The following is a 17,507-nucleotide window of genomic DNA, read 5'->3' on the forward strand; positions in this document are numbered from 1 at the left end:
GTGTTCCAAAACAGTTACTTTTCTTCGATAATCTAGTATGAGTCTGTCACATTTGAAATCATGTTTTGGAATCATTTGTTTAAATACTATGCCAGAGCTCTTTTCCATGCTGTTATAATAAACAGCACTTTACATACTGTGTAAGTACATAAGTCGGAGAAGGCAATGGCACCCCACTCCAGTACTCTTGCCTGGAAAATCCCATGGACGGAGGAGCCTGGTGGGCTGCACTCCATGGGGTCGCTAAGAGCTGGACACGACTGAGCGACTTCACTTTCACTTTTCACTTTCATGCACTGGAGAAGGAAATGGCAACCCACTCCAGTGTTCCTGCCTGGAGAATCCCAGGGACGGGGAGCCTGGTGGGCTGCCGTCTATGGGGTCGCACAGAGTCAGACACGACTGAAGCGACTTAGCAGCAGCAGCAAGTAAATAAGTATTATGTAAGTAGTACATCCATATACAAGAATATAAGTAGTTTGACTACACATTTTTCTTTTAAGTTTCAAGAGGGTTCCTAATTCTAATAAAGGCTTGTAACAGCCTAATCACATCCTTCATGATTTCACAAAGTTCAGTTCTATTCCTTTCCACCTTTGTCTTTCTAGACGAAAGAAATTTCATCCTTCTATTGTGTCCTTAAAAAGAAATGACTCTATCCTGTATCATTTCAGTTTTCTTAATTTTGAGTTATCTTACAGGGTCCAGACTGAAACAACAATGAAGAAAGGTCAATGAGATTTAATTTAACTTTATAGAAGTCAAGAAAATATCCTCCCAACCTAAGTTAGGAAAGACAACCTTTGAAAACACCTTTGACAATCACTGTACCACAAGACTTACAGGAAATCATAAGGTAGTCCTCACAGTTGCCTTTGTCATCCTCCTGCTGGTCCACAGGGATCCCGTTGGCATCTATGACTGCTTCTGAGGCACAATCTGCTACCAATACTTCTTCTGACACTACATCGGCTGTCAGAGGATCAGTGACGATTTCTGCCTCTACTACGCTATCATGAACAACGTGTTCAACGTGTCCAATGTCAGACACGTGTATGGACTCACTCGTCAAGACGTGTTCTGGCATAGACATTGAGGCTGAAGTAATATCAGAAGCTAAGACGTCATCTGGGACTGTACAATGTGCTAAAGACACTTCTTCTGTTACATCTGAGTCCAGCACTTGCTCAGGAATGATGACTGTTTCAGATACATCTGCTTCTTCCATGATATCTGGACACTGAACATCTTCTATAACAACGTCCTCGATAACATCTTGGATTACAACTGAGTCTGGGTCATCGGGAACAAAGTTATGCACAGTTATGTCTGAATCCACAACATCTGAAACAAAAACAGTTTCTTGTACTTCCACAACAATTTGATCACCATCCATGTGTGTAGCATCAGCTCCTTAAAAAAACAAAAATTAAAATCACAAATTTCAGGTAGACCTGCATGACTACCTCAATTAATACAAATGTTACTTAAGTTCTACCAGGAAAACAGTCTAGAGCGCCTCAGTTGTCTCAAACATTAAGACAGATTAAAGAAATAAAGAGGAACTCTATTTTTGAATCATATCAGAAATTAGAAATTCTTAACACAAGAATTTTTATACTCATCCCAAATCAACTGATAAGGAAATAATAGAAAAATTGAGACAGTCACACAAAAAAATATATTCATGAAAGTAATTTCCTAGACTAAGATTAAACCCACATGTATAGATACTTGAGGGATGATTATGATTATAAAAATTAGTAAGTAAAGCAACTTCAGGAGGTAAATATACCATTTCCCTCATTGTATGTTTTTCACTTCTTTCCCTTCTTGCTCCATGTCTCTCTCATGTTTTTTCTTCTTTTCATCTCTCCCATGTTTTCTTTTACTTCCCTTCCATTTTTTCCCCTTTCTCCTGTTTTGTTTGAGGACAATATCCCACCAATATCCTCCATTTATGACTATGGAAATTCAGAAACTATCTTCTGAATCTAGAATATAAAAAGGATTGGGCCATAAATAAAACCAGGGCTAGAAGGCCACAGTTATAGAGGAAAGACAATTGGTTAAGGAGCCTCTGTGGAAAGGTAAGATGAATAGAAGTGTAGCTGCTCTGCAGCAGTGGAGGGTAAAGTTAGTTGGAGCAGGGCCTGATCCAACTTCACCAGGGTAGTCTGCCTCCATCCAGCTTCCTCCCATCTTCCCATATCCCAATCCCCCAGGGAGTTCTTAAGAATATAAGAAACCCTATTCTAGTCCACTCTGCAGTTAACGAATGAAGGTAGAGGGTTGAATCATTTGAAGCCCAGTGAGATTAAATGACTTCACCAAGATCACACAGTTTGCACAGATTATGGTGCTCAGTAAATATTACTCTGAATGAATGCCACAAATGAGAATCAAAATCAGATATCCTTGCCAAAACATAATGTAAGACAAAACAAATCCAGTATCTTGGCTCCTGATCCAGAAAAAAGCAAACATATTTTATAAAAGTCTTACCTAAAAAGCTATTCAGTCGATTAGCACTTCTGGATGTGACTCAGACCAAGCTGAGTCCAAGCAGCTGCCTAACTCAATGACTGTATCAATGGCCAGGCCCACAGAGACACACAGGGCTTTTTAAAAAAACTTTTTAACAAACACAAATAATCAACAAGGGCCAAAGAACCTTTAAAAATGTAAGACATCTTAAAGCCAGTTAATATTCATTTAAATTTTAATTATTCCTAGAAATAACAAAGTGTTTGCTTTAATTCCCATAGAACTCACACAAAATGTTTTATACTGTTTTCAATATTCTCAATGTAACATCAAGTAATAGAGCACTGTAATCTCCATTTTGCAGGCACGAAGATGAAAGCATTTAGTGGCAAGAGTACCGGTTAAAAAATCTAAACCACAGGGCAGGATTTGGACACTTATTAGTTTTGTGACCTTGGGCAAGTCATTTAACCTCTGAGTTTAGGTTTCCTCATCAGTAAAATGAGGACAGTAGTATCTGCCATGCATACCTCACAGGACTGTTGTGATGATCAAATGGGAATATATGGGAAGTGTTCTGAAAAACTGTAATGAAAGGTTTCATTATTATTAGGACATATGGAAATGGAGGCCCTGGCAGATTAAGTGACTTGCTCAAAGATAAACAAACACCATAAGTGTTAACAATCAGGGCTAAAATGCAACAGCCCTTCAATTTACCCCTCAGCCCATGATCTAGGCTTGCATGCAGCAAGATTAAGCTAGTAAATAGCGTGCGTTTTTCTCAAAGAGCTTAGTCTCTCCTTCAAGCACATTAATTATACTTCATGTTCTAAAGAAGAAAGAATCATAACTTTGCATTTATCATTATCAAGCTGAAATTACCAAAGGTGAATCAAAAGACTATCCCATATTGTTAAGAAAAATACACAAACCCCCATTAGATTTAGAGATTAAAGAAAAGTTAAAATTAAATATCATTAATATTTAATTTCCTGATAGTTAATTACTATTTCCTTAATATACTGTAATAGTCATTTCAAGTCCAATGGAAAACTCATTAACATTTTATTTATAAGGATTCCTAGTTAATGTTATATAAAACCATTTTACATTACAAAACCTAGCATAATAACTTCACTATGTTATATAATGGGAACCATGAGTAATTAAAAATTGTGAATACTTTTTTTCTTCTATTTTTAGAAATTCATAAATTTAATTTTTCTTGAACAGTTTGGGGAGTGAGGTAAGACTCCATCTTCCTGAAGCAAATGGCTCCTTTTGTTACCTTGTGAGAGAGAGGATTTTAAAAGTAGGATGGTGTCAGAAAACAGACTGCCTTAGGTTTATACTTTACCTGCTGGATAATGGGAAACAGAGAAATGACAAGATCCACATGTTATTTTATGATGAGTACTCTGCTGGGCTAGGCAAAAAAGACTAATGGGAAGGAAAAGAATTTAAAAGTTACTGAAGACTAAGAATGAGATGATAGAGTTCGTCTATGTGGAAGAAAGTAGAATGAAGAGATGTAAACAAGGAATATCTTCAAAGGAAGAACTTTAATAGAACTTAATGCTATAATTGAACTATACACTAAGGTTTTGATCCTATTGCTGTTGCTGCTCCTGCTGCTGCTGCTAAGTCGCTTCAGTCGTGTCTGACTCTGTGCGACCCCATAGACGGCAGCCCACCAGGCTCCCCCGTCCCTGGGATTCTCCAGGCAAGAACACTGGAGCGGGTTGCCATTGCCTTCTCCAATGTGTGAAAGTGAAAAGTGAAAGTGAAGTCGCTCAGTCGTGTCCAACTCTTAGCGACCCCAAGGACTACAGCCTACCAGGCCCTCCGTCCATGGGATTTTCCAGGCAAGAGTACTGGAGTGGGGTGCCATTGCCTTCTCCATGCTGTTACTGACAAGAATATGAGTGATGGTTAAGAGGGAGCCATATTTTTAGGCAGGGAAATAATAATGCACTCACTTCAACATCTGTAGGTTTGACAGGATAATAAGATACCTAAATGTGAATATCAATGAGAGCATCTAGCAATTTGTCCATCTGACAACCAACTCCAAATCTGGTAGTTGGGAAGCGGAACAATCCAAATAGTTATACCTGTTGTATCAAAAAATGAGTTTGGTTCTTGTGGTTGTAATTCAAGTCCATCTTCATCCATGGCCTTTAATTTTCATCAGTCACAGCTCCTAAATTAGGGGAGAAAGTAAACCAAGCATTAGGTGTTTTATATCATGTATTAAAAATATCATATAATATTTACACTTCTGAAACACTCAAAATTATGTGACAAATGAATATCTATCAAAAATGTATCTAGGTGAAATAAAAAAGTTAAAATTAAATTGCCAAAACCATAATGATATATAGGCATCTATATGACAAGCAAAGGTAGATAAATCAAAAAATCAACTTTGCCTAGACTTTCTGAGATACTACTTACATACATCATACATACAGCAAACATCCTGATGTTCTGACACATGCATAAATCTGGGTAATCACTATTCTACCCAGATCAAGATAGAGAACATTCCCAGCATCCCAGCACTCTTGTCTCCTCTCAGTCTGTAATATTCCTCACTCACACAAGGTCAACTGGCTTTATTAAGACTCAATCTGTAGCTTACTGAGAGGAAATTCCTGCACAATTTTCTTACTGCTTCTCTAAATTTAACGCAGTCTGCTATCTTCCAACCAATACATTAAACAACAGTTAAAAATTCAAAGTGTGTGTAGCAAACACCCTTTAGGATCTCTGCCTAACTTAAAATGACCTAACTAACCCTCCAGTCTAGAGAAGTAAATTCCCACAGTGAATTTATACTCTCCTGGCCATAGCTGATTGGCACTAACTATAAAACAGTACAAATAAGTTCATCTTTGAGCACAATAAAATCAAAGTCCTATCCCTAGAATTGAACCATGAGCAAAAGTCACTCAGTCTATCATTCTCTCTCTCCTCTCCTCATGGCTGGAACATAGGAGGTGAGGAAGACTATTTACCAACTTCAGCTTAGACTAGTGAGATAAAAGTTTACAAATAAAAAACAAAAAGAATCCAGTGAATACCTTGAGAAATAGAGAAAAGGGAGCAGGGAAGGGAAGCTTACCAATTATAGCTTTTTAGCTCCTGGTTCTAGATCTTTCTGAGGTCCAGCTACAGTCTGCCTTGAGTTTTGCAAGCCACCCCAATGACCTTAATGCTCCCTTTTCTACTTAAGCCAAAAATTTACAACAAAAAAATTAACCAATCAAATAATATACTACTTAATACTAATCACTGCTTCAAAAGAGCAGACATCAGGGATTAGGGCTTACTCATGTTACAAGTATTACATAAACTTCCTCCCTCACTGGTTTCCTTATCTCTACTTTCTCACTTTCTAATCCAACCTAAATGGTAGTATTAAACACATCTTTCTTTTACTTTTATCATCTTTTGCTGATGATAAAAGTGCCACAGGAGCTTGCTAAAATTTCAAACAACAGAAACAAGAGTCATTTTTTTTAAAGCATCAGCTAGGTGATATCAGGCCTCTGTTCAAAAAATGTTTAATGGCTCCCTGTTTCCTTCAAATAAAGATGAAACTTCTGCCATATTCTAAGTGCCAGTTGCAAATTATCTTTTTCTCATTACCTTCCTAAGTCTCTCTCCTTCAAGCAACATCCCCGAACACCACATTCACACACTTCAACCAAACAAAAATGCTCAATATGCACATAAGATCCAAATTCTATACTTGGCTCAGAATTTCTTCTACCAGGAACACCTTCCCCCAAACCCCCTTCCCCACACCCAAAAAAGAAAAAGATGAAAATAATATCCCCCCTCCTCTGAATTTCTACAGCATTTTATCCTTTTTCCCTTTTTCTGACTGTACTTGTTTGCTGTAAATTATGATTATTTTCAGATGCTAAACTTGCATTTATATACACATATATAATCCTTAATGAAATATCCATGAGAAACTCAAGTAACATTAATAAACAGATTTTCAGTTTGTCAATTCTGAGATGTATTCTATCCATTTTCAGGAAAGTGAATGTTTCATGCTATTTATTTGAAGTTGTTCAAATTAAACGGACCAAAAACAAAAATATTTCAACTATAAAAAAATGTAAAAAAGAAAAAAAAAGTAAAACATAAATGCTCTGAATAAATTGTCACTGCTCTCTCCCCAACAAAATCACCTCTGGCCATAGTCCATTCTCCCGTTTTAAAAATGTAACTACAAAATTATAAATGTAAGCTAATTTTCTAAGCATAATGACATAGTCTTAAAACATGAAACTAAGCCAATTTAGAAGGTAATAAATAGGGTTCCTTAAGGTATTAAGGTTCCTCTCCCCAATTTCCCTACATAAACCCAAACCCATCAGCTCTAAGAATTTTCCATCTGCACAGTAACCCCTTTTCTCAGCTTTTCTATTAAAGTGTTTGACAGCTAATCCCCTCATTCTCTCCTTCCTCAGTTTAAGTGACACTCTTGTCTCTCCCTATCTTCCCAGCTTCTGTCTACTCTGCTGGCCCTCTCCCCTTACTTCAGTCATGCCCAGGATAGGACACTTAGCCCTATTCTCTTCTTTCTCTTTATTCCAGAGTTTCAATTACGATTTACACAAAGATAATTCCCCAAATCCAATACTCAGGGTAGTTCCTAACACTTCCACCAGGCTGTCTGCTGAAGATTTTCATCAGGAGAAAATCCTGCTTTCTCCCGATATGACCACTAAGGCCTTTTCCTTCTTCCCTGCTTATATTCCACCAGGTTGTCATACTGTGTCCCTTCCTTCTCCACAGGTTCCCTGGAATCTGTCCCTTTTTATTTCTAGTGTCACCCTTCACTCTCGGTTTCACATTTCCTGATCCCCAAGGGACAAAAATAGCCTCTCAACTGGCCTTTCACTTTCTGCCACTCCCACAACAAATGACCAGGAACCTCCAAGTAAGGGCTGGTGCCAACTGCCAGGGCATTCCTGCGATCTGTGGGCAGACTAATTTTCAGAAGTACTGTTTTGTTCAAGGCACTCCCTGCTCAGAAAGCTCCAGCAGTTCCCCAAAACTCAGGGTGCTCTAAAATATTAACCCAAGTTACCATATTAAACTTATTTGCTATTATTCTCTATATTTCACATCATATCCATTTCCTCAGATACTCTGGTCCAAATGGAGGGTGTCTGTCCGCTCACCTTATTTTGACTCAGGTAAGCAGTAACTGTTCAACAGTTTTGACTGGTTATTTTTCCTTCTATTTTGTCATTATAAAAACTCAAATCAGGAAAAAAACATGTTTTGAACTTCCAGGCAGAGGTTACTGTACTTTGTAACCCCTCTGGGTTAGAAACGTCTCTGATCATCAGACTGAAACCAATGTTCTTAGAATGGGACTAGGACACCTCTATGGATTGTGACAAAGTCGGGGTGGTAGGGGGCGCACACTGATAATGTAACTGAAAGTGCCCCTACTTTTGCTGCAAGAACCATGTCCAGGGACCAGCTGAATCTGAAGACAAATCAGCAGAATGGTTCAGAGAACCAAGAACCCAACGATTTGGGTGAACACATAGTTTTAGTCTATCAAATGCCCTCAAAATAATTCCAGGACCCCACTGTCACCTTAAGCTCAGTAAAATATTCCCTTCCTGGATGCATGATCTTAAAAATGCTATGCAAGAATTCACAGCAGAAAAACATACCATTTTAAGAGAAATAATGGATTGAGCTAAACTCAGGAAATTCAAATAACTTTCTTCCATCCTTTAAAATAAAGCAATAAAAATACCATGCCAAGTTAATAAGTATAGCGGTGGCATTTTATGTCTTAAATTAGGGATAAAGAATATAATTTATTTGTTTTATATCTTGTGATACCTAGACACTTTCACAGTCTTCCTCTCAGGCAGATTAACAGGGTACTTATGTATTCCCTCTGCTTTTTGTCATAAGCATACAAGAATCACTTGTCTGCTTCTGGTCTTCCAAAAACTCAGTGCCTTTTAATTTCATGATATAACTCTAGTTCCTCTCCCTAAGACATGCTCAGAGACTCAAACTGTATTATACATATTAGATGCAACCGCTCAAGTCACAGGAAACACAAACAAAAGCAGACCCGTCTGTAACAGAATTTTTCTTAAAAAGAAAATGAAACTGCTTAAAATTTACATTTAAAGCCTAATATGTTCTCTCTTAAGCTACATTTCTTTACCAATTCTTTCCCATATTTTTCAATGTGGGATATGTAGCTATCATTTCTTCAGATATCTAACTTTCAAATCTGGAATGCTATTTCACTTCTCTCACCAATTCAGCCCTTAAATTTGTCTCACAGCCAGCCAGTCTTAAATTCATCATGTTCCCTTTATTTTCATCGCTACCACTCTAACAAGCTCTGGTGGGCTTCCTCCAGAACCCAGTGGCAATCTTCCAATCAAAAGTTTGAGCCCTTTTTGAATTGAAGAAATTTTCTTCTGTTTCTACACTTCTTCCATTTTCTCTGTTCATTCTTATTAGAATTTCTATTACAGAATGCTAGAACTCCTAAATCTAGCCTCCACATTGCTTTAACCTTTTCTCCTGTATTTTCTATCCTTTTCTATTACATTCTCAGAATCCTTAAACCCTTTCTTCTAAACTAGCTATTTGATCTTCACCCCATCCACTGATTTTTACTTAAAATATGTTTTGGGACTTCTCTGGCGGTCCAGAGGCTAGGACTCTGTGCTTTCAATGCAGGGGGCATGAGTTCGATTCCTGGTCAGGGAACTAATATTCAGCACGCCAAGTAACATGGCCAAAAAGCTTTTTTAAAAAGTTTTAATTTCAAAATAAACTTAGTTTTCTTTTTCACAGTAACCTTTTTTCAGTGGATACTGCATCTTCTCAAATATCTCTGAGAATTTATTCTGTACTCTATATTAAACTGTTCCCTCTGCTGTTTCATTATTCAATACGTTGAATTTGGTGCCTCTCTTTCAGACAAATGGTATTCCTCAAAAGCATTGTTCTTACAGGTTCTCCACGTATATTTGTGGATGAGGGTCTAGACTACATTCTGATAGCTGGGCTATATTCTGTATTTTCTCAGCCCAAGTGAGAATCCCTGGTTGCCTAGCAATGAACCCAAGTTCTGACCAAAGGAGTCCTGTCCAGAATAAGGCCAAGGGAGAGAAAGGAACCATGTAATTAGCCAGACTTTCCTTTATGGTGGATGAGTATCCCATAACGCAGGTACTGGAGGTCCAATATCCTCAGGATAGCTATAAGCTACCTAAAGCACTGCCCTTTTAGCTTTCTCCCCACAATACTCACATTGGAATTTCCTATGGATGAATTTGCAATTCAAAAAGCCAAATTTCTGGCATTAGCTCAGAAGGACAACTACTAGAGACATCTATACGGATAAGTAAATGGCTTGGCTTTCCATAACTTTAATTATCTGGTTGTGCCCATGGCTTGCTCTTTTTCCTAGGATGTCCCCACTTCTGACACTGGGGATAACACAAAATGACAATTTGGGGACGGTCCTTCCAGTTTTTCAAATAGGGATACATTTCATTAAGCTAAGCTCTCTAGGGCCTTGTCATTGATTCCCAATTGCTTTATGCAACCAGAAATTCATCATATTCTGGACTACAAGTGGCATATCCCTCAGGTTTTCTTTTTTCTTTGAATTTGTATACTTCTTCCTCAATGTGATTTCAAAAGAAAGTAAAAATAAATGTGTGTTCTCTAGTCTACCTTCAAGTCATTATTAATTTGTATGTGTCAAATAAAACAGCATGGAAATATGTAAAAGGAAAAAGAAAGAAAACTATGAGATAGAAACGGAACCAAAAAAATCAATAGTAGTAAAAACTTACAACTTTTATCAACACCTGACAGATCAAACACTCAAAAAATAAGTAAAAATATATATAAGTAATATTAAGCTAAAAGGTTTAATTCAAATTCCACTAACAGAATATTCTAAACAACCTTGCCACCCTCTGTGTTAAGAGGAAAAAAAAATGCTTCCTGTTGTAAATGTCAGAGCCTGTCCTTCCTTGTCCTGTCCTACTCAGAATTCTGTACATTTTGCTCAAAAATTTAATGCCAAGTTGTTACAGATTATAATTTTTCCCATAAAACCATTTGTGCCAATCAGTCATTTCAAGGTTTTTTGGTTAAAGTCTAAGAGTTCAAACTTTCAAAATCTATTAAAATTTTGTCCTAAAACTAACACAACACTGCCTATTAACTATACTTCAATTAAAAATTTTTTCTTTAAAAAAAGCTTTTAAACGGGAAAAAAAAATTAGACCTAAAAATGACAAGTCTTCCTAAAATCTTATTTTTCCAAAGCCCCTATTCATGTTCAGATTAAGAGTTGCCAAAATATTAATACCTAAACGTCCACTAACAGATGAATGGATAAAGAAAATGTAATATATAAATACAGTGGGATAGTATTCAGTCTCAAAATCCCATCAGTCAGACTCAGAGAAGCAGAGAGTAGAATGGTGGTTCCCCGGGGTTAAATGGAGGAGATGTTGGAGAGATAATGGTAAAGGATAGAGAGTTCTGCAAATCCTCTATATGGCATAGTGTCTATAGCTAACAATACTGTAGTGTACACTTAAAATTTCCTAAAAGGGTAGATCATATGTTAAGTGTTCTTACTATGAAGAAGGAGGTGGTGAAGAGAAAAAGGAAGAACAGGAAGACAACAACAGGATTCCACTAACATGAAATGGGAAGAAAAGGCAAATCCATACAGACAGAAAGTAGACTGGCAGGGGCAGGGGGTGGAAACTGATTGCTAACTGGGTACAGGCTTTCTGAGGTGATAAAAATGTTCTAAAATTACAGGTGATAGGAGGACAACTCAATCTACAAAAAATTCACTGAAGTGTACAGTTTTGAAGGGTGTATTTTGTAACAGCTTTCTCTCAATAAAGTTGTTTAAAAAAACACACAAGTACACGCAAATCAAAAACTAGTTCATGTTACAATATGTATTTTTAGATAGGAGACTGATATCAGTATCACTTTATAACAAAAAGAAATATATTAAAACTTAGATGAAACACTAGAAGTATTTCTTCTCAAGTCAAACTTAAGACAAGGATGCCCACTATATTACTTAAGATTGTATGGGAACTGATAGCCATAGCAGTAAGATAATGAAATGCAAGATATAATTATTATTTGAAAGAAATTATATTTATTTACATATGACTTACCGAGGAAATTCAAGAGAATCAACTAAAATCTTAATTTCAGAATGAATTCATGAAGTGTGCTGATACAAAATTAATATACTTGAAGGCAAAGGTTTTTCTTTTTTAAGACAAAAGCTTGTTTATGCCATAGTTAAAAATGTAAAATAGCACTGATAAGAATAACTGAAAACTCTACTAAAGGATTTTTTAAAAAAATACAAATACAAAGAAAAATCAATCTTGCTCTTCAATATATTGGATCAGTAATATTAATTCTCTTTGATTACTACATTCAGTTAAAATTCCAACACACTTTTGTTGTAAATCAACTGACCTTATATATGTAGGTCTACTTTCAGACTATTCTGTTCCACTGACCAATTCGGCCTTGCACCCACTATATTAATCATTATAACTTTATAATAAGCTTTGATATATGGTAGTGTAAGTTTTCCAACTTTTTTTTTCAAGACTGGCTTTGCTATTCCAGGCCCTTTTCATTTCCATATAAATCTGATATGGTCTATTAAAAAAAAAAAAAAAAAACCTTTTAGGGTTTTGATTGGGACTTCATTGAATCTGTATGTCAAAATTGACATATTTATAATATGGACACTTATGATCCATGAACATTGTGTCTCTCTACATTTATTAGCTCGTCTTTCATTTCCTCTCAGTAATGCTTTTTAACTAAAGGTCTTAGTAAGCTGTGCTGGGTTTATTTGAAGGTATTGAATGCTTTGTGATATTATTATAAATTGTACTACTGGCTTTTAAAACAAAAATATCAAACAATCAATCAACTGTACTGGCTTTTAAATCTGATTTTCAAATTGTTTGTTGTTAGTATAGAGAAATACAATTAATTTTTGTGTATTAATCAATGTCCCCCAACTATAAAGTAGTAAAAACAGAAATAAATGTCACAGAGATAATAACACCCCCCAAAAAAATTCCCATAAATTTGAAAGTCTCAGTAATTCAATGGGCAATAGGAAAATTATAAAAATCACAATACATTTAGAAATAACAAAAAATCAATTCATATCAAATTCACAGTATCCAGTTACAGTTCAGAATAAATTTTATAGTTTTAAAGGCATTTAACAGTAGAGATTAAAAACTAATGAGCTAAACTTCAAATTAAACTTTTAAAATGTCAGAATAGATGCAAATAAGATAGAAATATTAACCATATGAGCAGAAACAAAAAGGGTCAATAAAAAGAACTATTTTAAAAGCCTTAATATAGTCAAGTTATTGGCAGTATTTAATATAGGCAAGTTATTGGCAGTACAAAAAAGGAACAAATTAATGAAGTTAGACATTTTAAAGTCATTAGAGAAGACTATATATTTTATACCAATATATTTGAAATGTTATATCTTTCTAGAATACTTTATTTTGTATAAAGAAAACTCAAGAAAAACCAAAAGACTTATCATGAAAAAAACTATTAATCAAAAAACAATTCAGAAAAAAAAAGACACCAGGCAAAGACAATTTCACAGATGAATTCTAACTTTCTAGAAACAGATCATCTCTATTAAACACAACTTGTTTCAGGAAGAAATACTCAATATATCCCCCCTCCAAAAAAAAAAAAACCCCACCAAAATATCATTTTTAATGATAAAATATTAGAAGCACTCCATTAAACATTAAAGTACCTAGACAACAATGCCTGTTATCAATGTTTTCATACAAGTCTGTGCTAGAGGCATTAGTCAATGAAGTAGAAGAAAAAGAAAACAAAAAACAAAGAGGCAAAAAGGAATCAAAAGAAGAAATGAAACATCTTTATTCACGTACACTTATGTATTTAGAAAATACAAACGAATTATAAACTCCCACATTTCAGTGAATCCAAAAATACCACCTGTTTTAAGATGCATCCTTGTTCTACCTACAACTAAGGAAAATACACTGTCAATTAAACTGATACTACACTTTAACATCTAGAAATTTCATTTTAGACTTATCAAGACAATTCTTTTAGACTGATTTAGATGTATTTCCATCATAGCCTGTGCATATACAGAAGAAAAAAATAGAAGCAAAAGAAATTGATAGAGGAGTACTCCTAAAACTTCACATTCAGGGTCCTACTCTGGAATGCTCTTCTACTTAAAGCTCTTCAATTTTTTCTAACAATACTTTCCTCTACCAACAAGAGTATTGGTGATACAGCATTTCGCAAAATATTCCATTATTATCTATGGGATTTTCTTTCAGGTAAAGACACTCACTTCACAATTCCTTCTGCCTTCAGTTGTATTGCTGAGCAAGAAATTACAAAACAACAATCCACATACTCATTTAAGTGATGCATATAAAGACGATAACATCAAGACATGGACAACCATGATTAAAGAACACTATCAACTGAAGATCTATGTGACTCTCTGAGGGGGAGAGATGTAAGATGTAATGGAGGGGGGGGAATGTACTTCAGAATCTATGAAATATAGTAATATGCAAGTTCAACAAGGTTACACTATCAATACATTAAGTCCATAGTACTCCCTATATATCAGCAATAAATAGAAACAATATCTAAAAAATATTCACAATAACAAAAATTATACAAATTTTTTCTAGCAAAAAATCTAATAAAAGCTGTGCAAGAGCTTTATGAAAAGCAGTAGAATACAACCAAGACTCAAATCCCAGCTCCACTATTTAGCATATATCTGTATTTATCTATGTATTATTCTGTAAATTTGATGAAAATACAATAGAAATCCAATAGTTTTTCATACAAACCAACAAACTGACCCGAAAATAAAGGAAGGAAAACAGCTTTAAAACTCTGAAAAAGAACACTTATTAAGATTTAATTAGGGAGGAGGGAGAGGGGTTCGGGATGGGGAACATGTGTATACCTGTGGCAGATTCATGTTGATGTATGGCGAAACCAATACAATATTGTAATTAACCTCCAATTAAAATAAATTTATATTAAAAAAGATTTAATTATAAAGCTATCATTGTTAAATCAGAGTGGTAAAGGTATTATAGTCAAACAGACCAATGAAATCAGAAAAAAGTAGAAACAGATATATATATGAGTACACGATAAACTTCAAGAGTAGTGTTACAAATTAGTGAGGAGGAAGGCCAAACTACTCAGCAAATTCATATTAAAAAGATAAAATTAGACCCCTACATCACACAATAGGGAAAAAATTCCAGATGAATCAATGACCTAAATATGAAAAAAGTACAATATCATTTATGACCTTGGGGCAAGGGAATAATTTCTTGCTGATATGAGAAAACATAAGACATGTATTTAAAAAAAAAAAAAAAAACTGAGAAAACTGACTACTTTCACATCAAGAAGTCCCACACAAAAAACATTCCACAAACAAAACTAAAAGATTAGCCACAGGCTAGAAAATGGTATTTTCAGTGTGTAAAACTACACATCATTAATATTCAGAATATAAAAAGAATAACCATAAACCAATGAGGAAAAGGCAACAATCCAATAAAAAATGGACCAAGGTTAGGCACAAGTAAGTCACAGAAAATTCATACAGCCAATAAATACATGGGAAAAAAAGTTCAACAACATGAGTAATCTAAGAAATGCAAAATGAAAACAGCAATGAGATACCATTTTTACCCAAAGACTGGAGAAAACTGCAAAGTCTAATCTTTTGGCAGTGGTCTGGAGAAATAGAGGCTCATATACAGTTGGTGGGGATGTCAAATGGAGCACAAGTCGACAATTCCCAATAAAACTGACAAATGCACTGACTCTTGAACGTAGCCACTCGACTTCTACAATCTCAAGAGAGAAGAACCCCCTATTAGGATGCTCAGGGCCACGTTGTTTGAAATTGCAGAAAACTGCTAACAATCTAAGGGCCCCTCCCTACGAACAGATAAATAAACTGCAGTATATTTACACATTAAAATATAAGTAAAATGAATGAGGTAGATCAGTGGTTTTCAAATTTCTTGGACTCAGGACCTCTTTACACTTTTTTTTTTTCTTTACACTCTTAAAAATTGAAGACCTCAAAGAGTTTTTGTTTATGTGGGTTCTATCTAGACATGTTTATGTTAAAAATTAAATCCGAGACATCTTAAAAAGATTTATTAGTTCATAGAAAATCAACCCACTGTATGTAAACATGAACACTGATTTTTAAATAACTATTTTTCAAAACAAAAAAATTGTGAAAAGAGTAGCACTGTTTTACATTTCTGCAAATCTCTTCAAAGACAGGCTTAATAGAGGACAGCTGGATTCCCATAACTGCGTCTGTGTTCCATCTATCATGACATCATGTTTCGTGGCGCCTTTGTACAGTACTTGTGCAGTGCACAAAAGAATGAGGCTGGAAGAATCTCAAGGATCCCTGGGAATTCCTGGAGCACTCTGAGAATCGCTAAACCGGATTCACATACAAGCATAAAAAAAATCTCAAAAAACACTTTACTAAGTGAAAAAACATATGTAAAATGATAAACACAGTACGATACCATATATGTAAAGTTAAAACACACAAAGCAGTACTTGATATTGTTTCTGGTACATACGGATTAAGACAGTGGTTATTTCTGGCAAAGAAAAGACAGGAACGGGACAGGGAGGCACTCTTTATAATCTGTGATGTTTTCTTTAAACACAGAGCAAGTTATGAAACAAATAAGTGTAAGATATTTAAGATCTGTTAAATCTGAGCGACACTTGTTTTTTAGCAATTCGGAGATATTTCATAATTTTAAAATTTTAAATATTTTTTCAATCCTAATGGTTGTATTTTCAAGATCGTGTAGCTTCCTCAAAATGTACCTCCCTTTGAGTAAATTATAGTTACAAGATTCCTGGATTTTATAAAAAAAAAAAGTTCTTTGGAAAATAATTTGACAGGAATAAGAGGAGACTGGCTATATTAACCCCAAGTTTAAGCAGTGGGGGTTACTCAGCTTATGTGGTATGTCTTACTACATACACCCCTTGGTCAAAGAACACGGTGACTAGACAGATACTTTAATAGTTGAAAACTATCCAACTACATACAATTCTCTGCACCCAATAATTGAGATAATTGTTTTTAGGTAACTGTCTTTACTATGTGCCAGGTGATGCTCTGGGACAAGGATAAATGAGAACCTGTCTCTACAGGTTTAGGAAAGATAACAAAAATATAAATACACAGCTAAAACAGAATAGGTTAAATGCTAAATTAAAACATACCGACACTGCTATATGAGACAGAAGAATAAACCTGGAAAAATGATAGTGCCATAAAAGAAAGAAAACAAGCTAGAAGCAGGAGTTATTTTAGGGGCTCTGGGTTTAAAGAGCAATTTCCCCCCAAATAAACAGTACTGGGCATCTACTATGTTCCAGATAAATTTGGTTTCGGCCATGTTAGACACCTGAATAGAGGTGGTTAATAGGCAACTGGAAATGCTAGATGAGAAACTAGAAAAGAGGGTGGGCATCGTAAATGGCACCAAAACCACGGGAGAAGATTCAAGAAAACAGCATAGATGACTGACCTGGAGGAAAATCCCATGCCAAAAGACAGAGAAGCACGGAGTTTCTGAAACACAGAACACTTTTACGAGATACACCTGCTGACATGCTGTGGGAAAGTTTCCCAATTTGGGAAGTATCGGATCTAGAAAAGTGGGATGAACAGAAATAAACGTGCTGGTGAAAGGAAAAACAGCTGAAGTTTTTTTAAGATGAGCAAACCCAGGAATGTTTTTAAGGACAGGGAAAGGCACCAGCAGTTAGAAGGCAATGATGCAAGTGGCAGAACCACACTG

At 35.4% G+C, this 17,507-nt stretch overlaps 1 protein-coding gene across 1 annotated transcript in view; it reads right to left on the bottom strand.

The window, feature by feature from the left end:
• Positions 1-17,507, bottom strand: part of ZFX (zinc finger protein X-linked) — a 39,858-nt gene that overhangs the window by 19,061 nt on the left and 3,290 nt on the right. The window contains exons 2-3 of the mRNA NM_177490.2: positions 4,605-4,693; positions 844-1,413 (exon numbers count right to left, since the gene is read on the bottom strand). Of these exons, the coding sequence (NP_803456.2) occupies positions 844-1,413; positions 4,605-4,665 (631 nt within the window). The 5' untranslated portion in view covers positions 4,666-4,693. The remainder of the gene's footprint in view (positions 1-843; positions 1,414-4,604; positions 4,694-17,507) is intronic.

Source organism: Bos taurus, chromosome X (assembly GCF_002263795.3).
Source record: "Bos taurus isolate L1 Dominette 01449 registration number 42190680 breed Hereford chromosome X, ARS-UCD2.0, whole genome shotgun sequence".
Classification (NCBI taxonomy): domain Eukaryota; kingdom Metazoa; phylum Chordata; class Mammalia; order Artiodactyla; family Bovidae; genus Bos; species Bos taurus.